We start from the raw sequence: 16,137 nt of genomic DNA, 5'->3' as shown, positions 1-16,137 counted from the left end.
ATAAATCTAGATGACTAGTAAGTAACTGACACAATAAAGAAGAACAGATTCCATTTATCAGGTTAAATCTAACTAGGTAATAATTCTGTACAAAAATAATCTATTTGTATTATAAAAGTTATATGGGACAACTCAAGGTAAACACAAGTGTGCCATTCAATTTGGCATTAAGATTGAGTCAAATTTTCTAATATATCCCAAACCCTGTGAATCAGAATACCCCAGGGGTAAGGCTCAGCATCTGCCTTTTATTGAAGTGCCTTAGGTAACTTCTTCACACAGCCAGAGCTGAGAACCACAGCTGAATTTTGGGAACTACATGTAAGAGGAAATTATTGGCCATGCTCTAGAGAAACAAAATGCAATCCAAAAGTTTTGCTCAATTTCTTCTCATGTGTGTGGTCTTTTCTAGGTAGTCACAAAAAAATCCAGAATAATGTCATTATTATATTTCATTTTTTTCCTATATGTCATCTAATTGCCTTCATGTGGTAAACTCTATTAGAAAGATTTAGAATGAATAAATAAAGGGGCAAAGAAATGACTTCAAACATTCAGAACCCAACAGACCATGGGAATGAACTCAGGCACCTTTGCAAACCCATGGCAGGGTAGGCAGAGGTGCTGAATGCGGACTCTTTCAGTTATTAATAGAAAGAGAAATGACTTGTTTGCTTCCTGCTCAGCAAAGTGCTGTGGCAGGATGCAGCAAACCTACATAAAGAAGAAGTTGGTCGGTCATGTGGAGGGAGACTAGAGAAGAGGAAGAGTAATGCTTATGGCTTTGCAGTTACTAAAAGAAAAGAGGTTGCAGAGGAAGTGCATCCGTGTCCACTGCCCCACTACAAATCCCTCAGAGTCTAGAGAGCCTGAAGCCATCAGTATTTCTTCCTGTTGTGCCTCCTGAGGTGCGCCGGACAAATAGTGCCCCTGACACTTTATAGGACCCAGTGCATTCTAGGGGCCGGGTTACTAAAACTTATGAATGCAAGCAAGCAGGAATAGGTCCTCAAATATAACTCACCAGTAACTCCCCTGTACCTCCCTGAACACCTACCAGCTGCCACCAAGGCTGTCTGAGGCCATCTCTCCTACCTACTCCCTGCTCACAACTCCCCCACCCCAGCCCCCAGCAGCAGTTGTCTCTAGGATGTGCCTGCTGGCGGCGGTGATTGCTTTTCCCTGCCTTCCTCCTAACAGGTCTCCCTGGCTCCACTCTTGGCGGCCTATAGCCCAGCGTCCACACTGAAGCCACAGTCATCTTTATAAAAGGGAAATGGCATCATGTCAGACCCCTGCTAAAAACCCTGCAAACACCTCCTGTTACCCTTAGAAAAAAAGACCAAATTCTAACATGACTCCTAGGGCCTTCTGCAAACTGGTTCCTGCTCATCTTCCCAGCCTGATTCCTCGTCACTCTCCCTCACTGCCCCCATGTCTCCTTGCACCCTCCCCATGCCTACACTCCAGAAGTATTCAGCTCTACTCTTTTCTGTTTAGAGGCCTTCACATATTCTCTTCCCTCTGCCTGTAACCATCTAACCCCATCTTCACCCCCTTCACCAGACTAACTCTTGCTCTTCTGTCCAATATCAACTCCCACGTCACTTCCTCTAGGAGGCCTTCCCTGACCCCCCAAATCAGAGATAGGAGCACTTTGTGTGCTTCCAGAGAACCTGGCACTGCCCGTTTTAGAGTCCCTACCACTCTAGGATGCGTTTTCCTATTATATTGGCTGTTTCCCCATCAGTCCACAAACTCCATCAGGGAAGGGGTCCATGGCTGTACCTCCAGTATCTAAAGCATGCCTGGCACATAGTGCTCAATAAACATTTGCTGAATGAGAGATGATGAATTGATAATGTCCTCAATTTCTATGGGAAACGGAGCTAGGGCTTCCAGATGCAAAAAAGCACTTCCCTTTTAGCAATTTTCTCTTCCCAGAATGTTGATCCGAGCCCCAAGTGCCAGAATGTCTTAGATATGCCTTCCCCAGCTGGGCGGGAGGGGGCTGCAGCTTTTGGGGCTGTTCCCTCTTTCTTGCTGATCCCCACCCTCCTATGCGCCCCTATTTGCAGCCTAGGAAGAACCACGAAGGATGAGCCAAATTTAGTTAGCAATGGAAGGGTGTTACAGGCAAACTGAAGAGCTGGATAAAGAAGGGGAAATGAGCAAGCCTTGGGGAGGAGGACAGTGAAGAGGCGCTATGGCTATAAAGGAAGATGCACAAAAAGGATTTTTGGGCTAGGTGTGGTGGCTCACACCTATAACCCTAGCACTTTGGGAGGCCAAGGTGGGAGGATTGCTTAAGGCCAGGAGTTTGAGACCAGCCTGGGCAATAAAGTGAGACCCCATCTCTACAAAAAAACAGAAAACTTAGCCAAGTGTGTTGGCTCATGCCTGTAGTCTCAGCTACTCAGGAGGCTGAAGCAGGAGGATCGCTTGGGCCCAGGGGTTTGAGGTCACAGTGAGCTATGATGATGCCATTGCACTCTAACCAGGGCGACAGAGTGAAACCCTGACTCACAAAAAAAAAAAAAAAAAAAAAAGGATTTTTGAAGGTAAGGCCTTCCTGTGAAAAATAACATAGACAAAACTGAGTTTTCATCCTTGAAGGTCTTTCTTTGTTGTTTCTTTGTTTCACAAAATAGTCACAAACAAACAAAAAAATAAAAAACCAAAATTGGTTTTGTTTCACACAATAATCATAACAACAGATACAAATTGGCACCAGGAAGGAGAACGATGATTGCTGTGATAAGGACATCTGTATCTGCTGGCCCCATCTGGCCAGAGGGTAAAGGCTCATCAGCAAGTTCTAAGCCAACTTGTTAAGGCTTGAAAACTCCCCCTGGGGACTAAGTCAACATGTTCTGTTTTCTTATGCTCAGAGTCCCTGGAGCAGAGGAAAAGAACAATTCTTTAAGCAAGATGACAAAAAGGGACTCTACACCCTGACAAGGGGCAATGAGAATGCAGACAGAAATTCATCTCTCAGAAAGTTAATAAGGAGGCCTCTAGCCAGCTTGTCCTTTCTTTCTCTTTGTTGCATGGCTAGATTTGTTTGAGGGCTTGGTACTAACAGATAACCAGTACAAAAGATGAACCTAAATATATTTGTGTAATATAAAGCTAACTAAAGAGAAAATATCCATGTTTCTCTTTAGAGAGAAGAGAAACATCTCTATCTTATCTTAGATCTTCCTGCTAGCGCTTCTTATTTTAAAAGTTCCTAGACAATCAAACATAAAGCAATACCATATCCCTCCTAAAATTACTTTTAAACCATATTGGTATGTCATTGCTTTTAATTTCTCTAATGCCATCTTTCAAAGTGTCTTTGAAACCTTTTATGTTGAAAAGACTGAACGTTAGCCACTTTCGCTTTTATAGGAAATATTCTGACCTTCATAATTAACCAGAGTGATACTATAATCACTGTTATATGAATTAAACAATATTTCTGTAAGATTTCCAGAAGTTGTTTCTTATTAATGATCTTACGTAAGTGCTTTTATTCTCTAAAACATAAAGTAACAATGGGGCCGGGCGCGGTGGCTCACGCCTATAATCCTAGCACTCTGGGAGGCCAAGGCAGGCGAATTGTTTGAGCTCAGGAGTTCGAGACCAGCCTGAGCAAGAGCAAGACCCCATCTCTAATAAAAAATAGAAAGAAATTATCTGGACAACTAAAATATATATAGAAAAAAATTAGCCGGGCATAGTGGCGCATGCCTGTAGTCCCAGCTACTCGGGAGGCTGAGGCAGTAGGATGGCTTAAGCCCAGGAGTTTGAGGTTGCTGTGAGCTAGGCTGATGCCACGGCACTCTAGCCAGGGTAAAAAGAGCAAGACTTTGTCTCAAAAAATAAAAAAAAGTAACAATGAAAAAGTCATAAGTGACATTCAAGCCCATGTTTACTCCAATCCAATCTGTATAGCAATGGCAATACAGGCATATGTTATGGAGGATTCATACTAATCTAGCAGATTCTAGTTTAACTCTGAGCAAGTTAAAATTTAGTACTTTCCTTCTTGCATATTTATCAACTCACCAAAATACCCCCACTGCCACTTGCTCCACTTGTAAAGGTTGTCGGAATGAGGAAAAAGTCATCTTTTGTTGAACTTTTGAATCAATGAAGATCTAAGGAAACAGAGCAAACAAAATCAGGTGAGGAGAAAAAGGTTTGCTAAAGTCAAGTCTAGCTGAAGAAGTAGGAACTTAGGATTCTGAATTTAATTTAACTCTTTGCAAGTACTGCAGCCAGCAATATTGACATGAATACATTCCCCCTTTCTAAAATTGCCCCAAAGAAGAGGAAATGGAAAAAGGAAAGCTGCTAGATGGGTCTTACCTTACCCTTGGCTTCTTTTTATGCAAGAGATCAATTAAAGTGGTAGTTTCCTCAGATCAAAGTCCTAGTGTTTTTTTTTTTTTCTTTTTTTTTAAAGAAAGAGAGGTATGGGAAGAGAGAGAAGTAAAACAGAATGGCTAAGAGCTATACATATATTAATTCATTTAAAAATGCAATGAGTATTTTTTTAAAAGATTTAAAATTATTCTGCTTATTTTGTGTTTATATTTTTCAAAAAAAGATTGAAAAGTATACTTCCATGAAGAATTATATATTTTACATTTCAACTTTAAGTGCTGAATCTTGGTCACAGAAAATAATTTTCCTAATGAAAGAAATGGCAAAGTTAAAAGAAAATTCCAGTTGGTAGAGGGAATATAAAAAGTTGGTTTTAGACACCTTGAGATTGACGTGGTAGCAAGACATCCCAGTTGGAAGTGCTATGTAAGCAGCTGTGTAAGGAAGAGGGTATCCTATCCATGTTATGATTCCGCAAGGAGTTCTCTCTTCTTAGTGAACATGGGTACACCTGGGTGCAGGTGACAACGCTTTAAGCAAAGGATTCAAATGGAGATTCCCTTTGGCGATCTGAGGTCACTCAACAGTCCAGTCATTACAGCTAATTCCCCTTGCTCCCATTCCATGCTCACCAAGCAACATGCTGGGGATAATTTGCTTTCACACAGAAGCCCACCTTCGGGGAGAGACTGTGCCACTCATGCTGAAGTGAACATTCTGGTCCTCCTGATGGTTATATTACACATTTTGTATTAATCAATTGTCATTCTTATTTTATACCATCAGTTTCTTGAGCTACTATTAATCTTCTCCAGAAAGAGAGATCTGGTTTTGGCGTGCTGTTGAGTTATGATCCAAAGTCTACAAGACAAATGGCCCCCTCTGGCCACAATAAACTCACCACGAGGCCCCCAAGGGGACAGCTTGGGGAGCTGCTCCAGGATGTGGTGGCTGGAAGCTTCTTCCTTGGTGTCACACAGCCTGATCTTGGATTCCTACTTTTCCTACTAATTCATTACGGAACCTGGGGCAAATACACTCTGCAAGCCTCGGAGTACCTGGGACAGGGCACACGATGAAGGTGTGCATTAGGTGTTAGCTGTCTGAGAGGCGACCCTTGGAACTCTCTTTGTCAAAGTCTCCGCGTAAATGTTAGGAAGAAATGAGGACAGGGAGTGTAACTCCTTTAAAGACATTCTGCAGTCAAAGAAAGGAGGTAAGTGTGAATGGGTAAAGAGACTTAAACAGCAGATGTGCTTGGGGTGGGGAGATGGGGGCATGGGGTAAACTCAGGGGGCAGAGCCAGCGCAAAGAGAAAGACTGAAAATCCAAGGCGGAGTGACAGAAAGGCAAAGGAATCAGAGGAGACTGGAAAAGAAAGGGGAAAGGACGGGGCCAGGGCAGTTGAGGAAGAGACAGGAGCTGTCGAAGGCCAAGATGGAAGTCTGGAAAACATCCTTGGCAGCCCTCCTATGGCCCAGAGCCCTGCCCAGGCCAGCCCCTCCCTGCCTGTCTCCCATCTCAGTCTAGGGAGGAAGTGACATGTTCCCAGCTGATGGCGAGGTCCTCTGCTTCCTTTGAGCAGTAGGTGCTCTCCAGTTCTCAGGGACAAGACAGGCCAAGGGACAAAGGACCCAATACAGCTCCAACACACCCAACCCAGACCTACCCCATACGTGGACTTCCTGTCCTCCTCTCCCTCTATGCTCCATTTTTCATGTTTTGTTTTGGTTTTTTTGTTTTTTGTTTGTTTTGAGACAGGGTCTTACGCTGTCACCCCAGGTAGAGTGCTGCAGCATCATCATAGCTCACAGCAACCTCAGGCTCCTGGGCTCCAGCAATCCTCCTGCCTCAGCCTCTTAAATGGCTAGGACTACAGGCACATACCACCAGGCCCAGCTAAGTTTTTCCATTTTTGGTAGAGATAGGTCTCACTCTTACTCAGGCTGGTCTCAAGAACTCCTGAGCTCAAGCAATCCTCCTCCTGCTTCAGCCTCCCAGAGTGCTAGGATCACAGGCATGAGCCACGGTGCCCGGCCTCCATTCTCTGTTCTGGTCTACTTGCCTTCCTCTTCCTCCGACTCTGCTTTCTCTTCCTCTTTGGAGGCAGAGTACTGTACAGGAGAGACTTTTAGGATAACAAGATTCAAGTCCCAGCTCAGTTGCTTTCTACCTGGTGTGACTTTGAGCAAGTCACTTACCCTTCCTGAGATCTAATCTCTGAATCTGTGAAATGGAGATAATGATGGCTTCCTCCCAGCTGGAGCTGCGTGAGGTTAAGTATACATGCATGGACAGTTCACATCATAAAGTGTGTTCCCCCCGCCCCGTTTCCTCCTCCCCAGTCTGCTTTTTCTCCTCCTACTCTCTCTCCCTTCCTCCTCTTTCAGTTTCCCTGTTTCCCAACTGTTTCTTCACATTTCTCACCAAGGCACTTGCTTCCTCGCCCAACACACCATCTCCCTAGGGACTAGCCCAGCCAAGAATGGAGAGGAAGGGGGCTGCCTGGAAGGAAGGGCAGCCCCGGTGTGGGCTGAGGGGAGCTTTGGAAAGGCCCCTGCTTGAGCAGGAGCAGGGCCTGAAGATGTGAAAAGTGAGGACGGGGGAAGGAATGAGCCCCTCCCTCCTCTGGCCACCCCTGTCTTCCCTGGTCCTAGTCCTGGCCCTTTGCCCTCACTCGCCCTAGGTCCCCAGAGGCTGGAGAGCAAAGCCTCAGCGAGTCCTCCCAGCCCTGGACCCACATGGGCGCGACCTTGCCTACCAGACCAAGAATCTTACCTGCAGGCCCCGTGCCAGCCCCCTGAGAAGCAGATGGGACGAGGGAAGAGAAATCAGCTCTAAGACCCCAGAGAAGGTGATCCTGGAGGAACAGAGAAATCTCAGCTGTGGGGGGAGACCAGTGAGGGGACAGGAATGAGCCCCGGCCTGTGTCCCGCATGTGTGTAGCTCTGAGGGTGAGGGTGACGGTGGGAGCTGCAGACGGTGTCTTAATCATATTTGGTGTCAAGGACAGATGCCAGGCCAGGCGTGGTGGCTCACGCCAAGGCGGGCAGATTGTTTGAGCTCAGGAGTTCGAGACCAGCCTGAGCAAGAGCAAGACCCCATCTCTACTAAAAATAGAAAGAAATTAGCTGGACAACTAAAAATATGTAGAAAAAAAATTAGCCGGGCATGGTGGCGCATGCCTGTAGTCCCAGCTACTTGGGAGGCTGAAGCAGTAGGATCCCTTGAGCCCACGAGTTTGAGGTTGCTGTGAGCTAGGCTGACACCACGGCACGCTAGTCCAGGCAACAAAGTGAGACTCTGTCTCAAAAAAAAAAAAAAAAAAAAAAAAAACAGATGCCAACAGCCATGGTGCTTACAGATTGTGGATATTGTACAAAAGAAGTGGTGAAAAAAATTCAAGCCAATCTGTGTATGCGTGTGCGTGTGTATGTGTGTAAACGTGATGATTAACACAGACAAACTTATAAATTGCTAAGCAATTACAGGTATATCTAATTACCATGCCTCAACAATATATTGTATTTCCTGAATAACATAAATCAGGGTAACTTTGTTGTGAGTCGTCACGCCAACACTGAAGCGTGTTTGTATTCTGTTAGGCATACAGCCATTACCCAGCCGGCAAAGTTTCCCTTCCTCCTTCTGTTTGTCCCCAGTTCATTTTCTGCCTTGCTCTCCTACTTTCCTTTTCTCTTTCCTTTCTCTTCCTTTCCTAGCCTGCTCTTCTGTTTTCCCCTCCTTCTCCTCATCCTGTCCTTTTACAGATGTGCCTCCCTGCTTTAGTATAGTCATCTTCCTTCCCCTTCTCACTTCCCTGTTCCTCCACCAGTGCTGGAGTCAGTTGGCCCAGCTTTGGTCCTATTAACCCTCTAACGGCAAGCAAGTTGCCCTCTCTGCTAAGCCCCAGTTTTCTCATCTGTCAACATGGACAATCAGAGCAACTCAGGATCAGCAGGAAAACTAAATCCAACCAACCTGTAAAGAAATTAGCATGATACCTCCTGCTACAAAGTCAGTACTCAGCAAAGGAAAGCTATTATTATTTTTACTTTTCTTAAAATGTATGTTTTAACTCTCCATGTGTATCACAGATAATCTCCTATCAAATTTGAGAGCCATCTCCTCCCGCTACAGACATGCAATCATCAAACACTTCTCAGGGGCCTACTTGTCTACCCTGGGCTGGGCGCAAGGGAGGCAGAGATGCACTCCCTGTCCTTCAAAAGCCCACGGTCTGGGGAAGATGAGACCTGACGGACACGAGAAAGATCATTAGAATGGCGAGTGCAGGGTTATGGTAGAAGGAGGGACAGAAAACTACGGAGGCAGAGGGAAGGGAGTCACTAAACCGGCTTTGCAGAGTCAGTAAGACCTCATAGATGGCGATTCTGAGTTGAGTCCTTTTGAAAGGAAGAGAAGAATTTGCTAAATCAAACAAGGTAAGGACAGGCCAAAGGAACAGCATGAGAAAGACCAAGTGCTGTGAAGCGGAAGGGAAAGTTTGGGAGCAGTGACAGTCATAGCAACCCAATCGTAGGAGCAACCTGCTCACAAGGGTGTGTGGAGTGATGAGGGGCTGGCAAAGCCGGTAAGCACCGCATTCTGGAAGACGGCAGCTTCTTCATCACTGTCTTCATCATCACTGCCATTTGCTGGGTACTTGGCCTTGCGCCGAGCACTTGCTATGCATTAGCAGCTCATTCAATCCTCACTAAAATTCTATAGGCAGCGACTACTATTATCCTCACTGTAGAGATGAGGTGACACAGAGCCTTGCTGTGGTCACAGGGAGCCAGAGAGGTGTCTAAGTAGAATGGCATGATTAGAATCCAAACCCGCTTCCACTGTCTTTGCTCCCTTGTGTCCCTCTATGCCAGCCCATGCTGTCCGAGACTTTAGGGAGGTTGCTCTTACGGCATGTCCTTCCATGGAAAGACATGGGGATGCAAGGAGAACTGGCAAGTGGAGCTGAATTCTAGAAATGATTCCACAATCAAATCGACAGTGTTTATAAACGGCGCATGTGTTGCTGTGCAGGACAGGAGGAATCTGGGATGACTTCTAGGTTTTTTTCCTGGGGACACTGAGGGAATAGAGGTGCCATTAACTAAGATGACAAATACAGCAGTGAAGTGAGAGGGGGAGAAGGTGGAGGGGAAGGAACAGGATTTGGGATCTGAGAATAATAAATTCACTTTAGACATTTTGGGCTTGAAATGCCTCTTGATCATTGAAAATACCTTCAGTGCTAAAGAGAAAAGACAGATTTGTAGACTCGGAATCATCAATGTATAAGGAAGCAATGAAGCCATGGGGAATGAATGATCTCACCCAGGAAGAACAAAAATGAACAGAGGTGAGAAGAACACAGAGGGTGAGGATGAGTCAATAAATGAACGAGGACAGAGCCCTAGGGAACACTCAACCTCAAAAGGCCAGAGAAGGATCTATTGAAATGAAATGCTGTGGCCCTCCCACCGTGCCTTCTTCCTCTAGGCACCTAGCACAGTGCCTGGCACAGGGTAGGTGCTCAAGGAACTTTAGCTGAGTAAATAAAAGGAGCAAGGAAAGAAAGGCAGCCCCAAAGCAAGGAAGGAGCATGTTTCCAAAAACACAATGGTCAATGATATCTAATATTTAATTAGAAATTTCTTAAAGGTTACTATTTTCTTTGATATCGTTTCATGAGAAATCCTGAAAACAATACTAGCTTCTAATTTTCATCCATGCCACACAAGCATCTAGATGTTATACATCAGGAAGTTTTATTTCAAGGAGAGCTACAATTTCCAATTTACTTTTAAATGGTTAGGTTAAGTCTTTTTCTACTCAATGAAAATTTCCAATTTGCCACATATAAACAAAATAAAATCTTCCTGTGCCCAAAATAATCCTCCAGGGGCACAAAAAAAAAAAAAATCACTTGGTCCTTTATTTTTAAAAATTCATACATGATGAGACAATATAAAGGCACAAGACAAATATAGTTTTAAAAAAATCATTCTCATTCTGAGGTTCCTCAAAAACTAAAAATAGATCTACCACATGACCCAGCAACCCCACTGCTGGGTATATATCCAAAAGAAAGGAAATCAGTATATCAAAGAGATATCTGCACTCCCACGTTTGTTGCAGCACTATTCACAACAGCCAAGATCTGGAAGCAAACTTCCATAAGTATCCATCGATGGATGAATTAATTTTTGAAGTGTGGTACATGTACACAGCAGAATATTATTCAGCCATAAAAAAGAATGAAATTCGCAGCAAAATGGATGGAACTGAGGATATTAAGTGAAATTAAGCCAGGCATAGAAAGACAAATATCACATATTCTCACTCATATGTGGCACCTAGAAAAGTCGATTTCATGAAGATAGAGAGTGGAATGGTGGTTACCAGAGGTTGGGAAGCAGGGATAAAGAAAGGTTGGTGGATGGGTACAAAAATAGAGTTAGACAGAAGGAATGAATTACAGTGTTCAGTAGCACAGTAGGGTGACTATAGTCAACAATAATTGATTGTGTATTTCAAAATAGCTAGAAGAGAAGATTTGGAGTATTCCCAGCAGAAAGAAATGATAAGTGTTTGGGGTAATAGATATTCCAAGTACTGTGATTTGATCATTAACACATTGTATGCATGTATCAAAATATCACCTGTACCCCATAAATATGTATAATTATGTATCAATTAAAAAAATTTAAAATAAATCTTAAAAACAAAAATAAAAAAGAAATCACACTGAGTTTACATTTTGTAGTAAAGGCCAGCGTGGAGCAACACCTAAGCAGAAGGGAATGCTTTGCGGGCACAGGTGTTGGTAACCCTATACGAAAACTTATATTTTCTCACCTCTTTTCTAATAAGCCTGCCGCCACAATTAATGTTTCTCACCAGTTTCCTTTTTCTTCAAAACAATTAATTGTTAACCAGGGACCTGAGACACTGTCATGCCTATCAACAAAACAGCGAAAAGGATAAATTTTTCTGTTCAGACAAATCTCAGCACCGAAAATAGAACCCTCAAGCCTCACAGAGGTAGCTCAGTGCAAACTGCTTGTGTCTAAAGCATGAAAGTCGGTCATAAAACAAATAGTATCTTGGATAGGTGCACTACATACAAACCCCCTGAAAAAAATAAAACCAACTACTACCAAAGGAAGTGACAAAGACCCACAAACCAAGAAGAAATGGACATTTATGCTACTCCCATTGGTCATTTAATAGGTATGCTAACAGAAGAAAAAGTTGAATTTCAAACCAAAAAAAAAGAAAATGTTATATCTCCCATTCCCAACTAACTTCCCCCAAATTTATTTTTTAGCAAGAGGAAAATAATAAAAAGTATTTGCTAAAACGTAACCACCTAGATGAAAACAGCAAAACAAAACAGGAATCTGGAAAAAAGAAACAGAAAGTCCCAACCAGCCCAGAGCTAAATCTCCACTTGATCTCACTAACCATTCGATGTTCCCTGCCTACTCACCTCAACCTGGACCTAACCCTCTCCTCCAAAACAGAGACTTCCCAGCAGTGCAGGAAGATCAAACAGGTGACCATTCCATGATCATTTCAGTGAGAAAAGCAAGGCTGTTCTGAAAGCTCTAGCAATTACACAGAAAACAAACTGGGTCTCTAGGGGGCATTCTTGAAAACCTGAGCTCAATTCCCAGAAAGGAAAAACACTCTTGACCACTTACCACTATCGGAAGCTGCTAGATAGCGATCAGAATCAGCATCTCATCAGAAAAATAGGAACCTATTGCAAGAAAACAGCTTCACTACAAGGGAGGAATTGAGGGAGAAAAACACGCCTTGGAAAAATGCAAAAGCCCTGAAGAGGCTCTTTTTCTCTAGTTGCTGGCTACTGCTGCCAGGGCAGAACTGGTTAATCTTGGAGAAACAAAAGGAAGTTCCCAAGAGGCTGATTCTGGAGGCTGGCTTCCTCTGTGAAAATCAATTCAGAAGGATGCAAGTGAACAACGGAAGGGGACACCAGCGGCCAGGTCTACTCACCAAACTTTTTCCAGCCCTCTACTGAGATAAGCAAACATCTTTGGAGTTCCCACCTATTTTCGAAGAGATGAAAGAATTAGCAGTGGGTTTTTTTTTTAATCATCACAAGGGGAGTTCAGCTCTCTTATGGATGAAAGCTAAGCACACTCAAACAACATTTAATATGCAAGGCGATGACACTTCTTTCCCAACATCCTTAATTTCAACACAGAGGAAGCAAACATTAACCCTAAAGATACCAAAGAACAGATGCACACAGGAAATGGATTTAAATTTTTTAGTTTGGAATCGCTTTAAGAGGGCTTTGGTTTTTAAGGCAGGATTAGATGCAAACAAAATATTTAGATTTGTGTCTATTTTTAAAGGGAAGAATATGGGTTTTTTTCAATATGCCTAAAGGCATGTAGAGATTTTCCAGAAGTTGCATCAGATTTGCCAGTTAAATACTGAAATCAAATATGTTTTAATCATGTCTCTATAACCAGAGGAAGGTGATCTTCCGAGCATCGTCAGCTCTGCTCTCCTGGAACATCCTCACACTGGGCCCTCAGGTTTTCACAGAGAGCCAGATAGACAGAAATGAGAGCCTTTTCCTACCGAAGTTCCACAGTAACAAGAAACTACAGGAAACAAGAATGATGGCTTGCTTTCTTACATAATAAATAGGACCATGAACAGCTGAAAGGAAGAAACAATCATGTCTTTAAAATATTTAAAATAAAAAGCATTTTTAAATGAAAAAAGTATAGACTATATCATTTTTAAACCTATTGTATAGGCAAATATGTTTGGTAACTGCCTCTGTTGTAGAACATATAAGGAAATCAATACCTTCTCCTACACTTTGAGTAGGAATATAAACTGGTAAAATATTTTTTAAAGGAAACTGTTAATAAACACAGTAGTACCTATCAAATATAGAAATGTATATGTTTCCATTTCTTAGGAATTTACCTTACAGATAATCACACACATGTATAAACATATCTGTAAATTTGTTCACTATAGCATTGTCTATGACTGCAAAACAAAAACTAAAAATGACTAAAATAGAGGGGACTGCCTAAATAAGGTACATTCATCATACAAAGGAGTACTATGCTGCCATCAAGAGCAGATAGGATTGAAGTGAAGAATCAGATCATCTGTGTTCAGATCTGGCTCTATCAGTGACTGGCCAGGAGATCCTGGGTGAGTTCCTAAACCTCTCTACATGTCAGTCTCTTGTCTGTAAAAGGGTGATAATTACAATACTTACCTTATAGGATTGTTGCAACTAAAACAGTGCCTGGAGCATAATAGATATTCAATAAACATTAGCTATTATAAATAAAAGAGATGTGCCTCTTCAGACTGATGTAGGAAGTTGTCCAAGATGTATTGCTAAGTGAAAAGAGCAAGTTGCAGAAGAATTATGCATAGGATAATCTCATTTGGTAAAAATAGTTTAAATGAGCTTGCTGTTTGTTGTCTGTTTCCTCCCACTAAAATATAAGCTCTTTGAGAATAAGGACTGTTGTTTACTGTTGTATTCCCAGTATCTGTATTAGACATGCAATAAATATTTGTTGAATGAATGATGATGGGAAATCTCAGCAAAAAGAAGGGGCAATTCATAGAGACAGAAGGAGCTCACCAGGGGCTGGGGGCAGGGAGGAATGGGTAGCTATTGTTTAACGGGTACAGAGTTTCAGTCTGGGGTGACGAAAGGGTTCTGGAGGTGGATAGTAATGATGGTTTCACAACATTGTGAACGTACTTAAGCCACTGAACTATACACTTAAAAACAGGTAAAATGGTTAAAATGGTAAATGCTAGGTTACATATATTTATATCAATTTTTTAAAAAAAGTTCTGCTTTTACCTTGTAAGGAGTAGAAAGACAGGGAGCAGGGAAGGATGTCCATTCTGTAGAAGAAAACTACTTGCCAGACTTCAAGGCCTTGCTAATCAGGAAACTTAGTTTAAATCCCTGACTTAGGGTACAATAAAAATACTTTTATTCCCATTACGCAAAGGTATCTGAGCAGGGCTTAATCTTTAATCCTCATTAGGCAGCATGCACATTGTCAGAACACTAGAAGGTCTGTGTTTTTAAAAGGCTTTATTTTGCTTTAAAACCTTACCTTTTACAAACGTCCTTTATGTCCTACTGCCAAGACAGCTAAGGAAGCCAGTGAATTACAGTTTTAGGTACACAGATTAACCACCGGTAGCAACTGGAATGCCCTGACCCTCAAGTTTAAAATCTACAGTTGGAAGAAACAGATTTAAACAAATGTATTTTCTTTCATTCAACAAATGCAGGTACTCTGGTAGGCACTTGGAGGGACATAGAAAGATGAACAAAATGTGATTCCTGCTCTCAAGACACTTGTCATCTGCTGGGAGGAGTGAGGCATGCAGATGAGGAGGTTCTGTAATAAAGGCTCTGCCCCTGGCCGGGCGCGATGGCTCACGCCTGTAATCCTAGCACTCTGGGAGGCCGAGGCGGGTGGATCGCTCGAGGTCAGGAGTTCGAGACCAGCCTGAGCAAGAGTGAGACCCCCCCCCCCTTCTCTACTAAAAATAGAAAGAAATTATCTGGCCAACTAAAAATATATATAGAAAAAAATTAGCCGGGCATGGTGGCGCATGCCTGTAGTCCCAGCTGCTTGGGAGGCTGAGGCAGTAGGATCTCTTAAGCCCAGGAGTTTGAGGTTGCTGTGAGCTAGGCTGATGCCACAGCACTCACTCTAGCCCGGGCAACAGAGCGAGACTCTGTCTAAAAAATAAATAAATAAATAAATAAATAAAGGCTCTGCCCCTGAGAAAGGGATAACAGCAGATTTAGTCACTGTGTATCAACTCAATTTAATCACAATGAAACGGATTAACTAAGATTTAACTCATTCCCTGGAATTTAGTCATTACAATAGTTTTAGGTTTTGTTCTTGTTTGCTTGCTTGCCTGCATTAAATGCCAACAAAGGAAGATTGAAGTGTCAAATCAAGTCCTTGGTATCAGCCTAAGGGACAGAGAAGTAGCTCTGGCCTAAAACTACAATTTGGATATATGTGATAAATAATGAAGGAAAACCAGAACAAAGTATTTCCTGATTCTATAAACACATTCTTGAACAATCCACCTGCTCCAAGGCATGTAGAAGCCAACTTGAACCTACTGAAACAACATCTCTTTGGGAGGAGCCCTGAAGTCTACACGGTAAACCTATGCACTAAAGAATGAAATTGCTGCAGTATAAATCATGCAACACTGTGTGAACTACAAAACTGCCTTAAGCCTTAACTTCCTAGTTGTAAAATTGAGAAATTTAAAACTTTCTTCTCAAGTAGTTTGTGAAAATTAAATGAGATAGTCATTAAATAAATCAAAAATGGATAAAAGTGTGAGTTCCTGTGCAAATTGCATATGCAGTGATAGGACAAACATGAATAGCACATAACCCAGCATCTGTCACATAGTCAGTGTCTAACAAAGGTCAACATCCTCAATAATGTCCCTGGCCCACGACACCCTCTTCTCTTTAGTGATTGAAACCCACTGGCCTCCCATTCAGAAACAGGCCCACCAAATCTTTGAAATCACATATGCCCTCATGGTGTTTAATATCTAAAAATAAAATATAGTTTTATAACCTCTTGTAGTTTCATTTATTATCTAGCACTTCCCATGGTGTGTTGGGCTGACATTCACCAAGAGAAGGTACCTCAACTCCTGCCCTCACAATTTCCCCAT

The 16,137-nt window shown here is 42.6% G+C and overlaps 1 protein-coding gene across 1 annotated transcript in view; it reads right to left on the bottom strand.

Annotated features, from left to right (window-relative positions):
• The window catches only part of ATP8B4 (ATPase phospholipid transporting 8B4 (putative)), a 230,142-nt gene that overhangs the window by 202,555 nt on the left and 11,450 nt on the right, over window positions 1-16,137 (bottom strand). Inside the window, exons 2-4 of the mRNA XM_069492140.1 lie at window positions 8,933-9,062; window positions 7,153-7,234; window positions 4,062-4,145 (exon numbers count right to left, since the gene is read on the bottom strand). Coding sequence (XP_069348241.1) covers window positions 4,062-4,145; window positions 7,153-7,234; window positions 8,933-9,062 — 296 coding nt within the window. The remainder of the gene's footprint in view (window positions 1-4,061; window positions 4,146-7,152; window positions 7,235-8,932; window positions 9,063-16,137) is intronic.

The sequence above is a fragment of the Eulemur rufifrons genome, chromosome 2 (assembly GCF_041146395.1).
Source record: "Eulemur rufifrons isolate Redbay chromosome 2, OSU_ERuf_1, whole genome shotgun sequence".
In the NCBI taxonomy this organism is placed as follows: domain Eukaryota; kingdom Metazoa; phylum Chordata; class Mammalia; order Primates; family Lemuridae; genus Eulemur; species Eulemur rufifrons.
The sequence above is the reverse complement of the archived record's forward strand: the minus strand, read 5'-3'. Positions and strand labels throughout refer to the sequence as shown.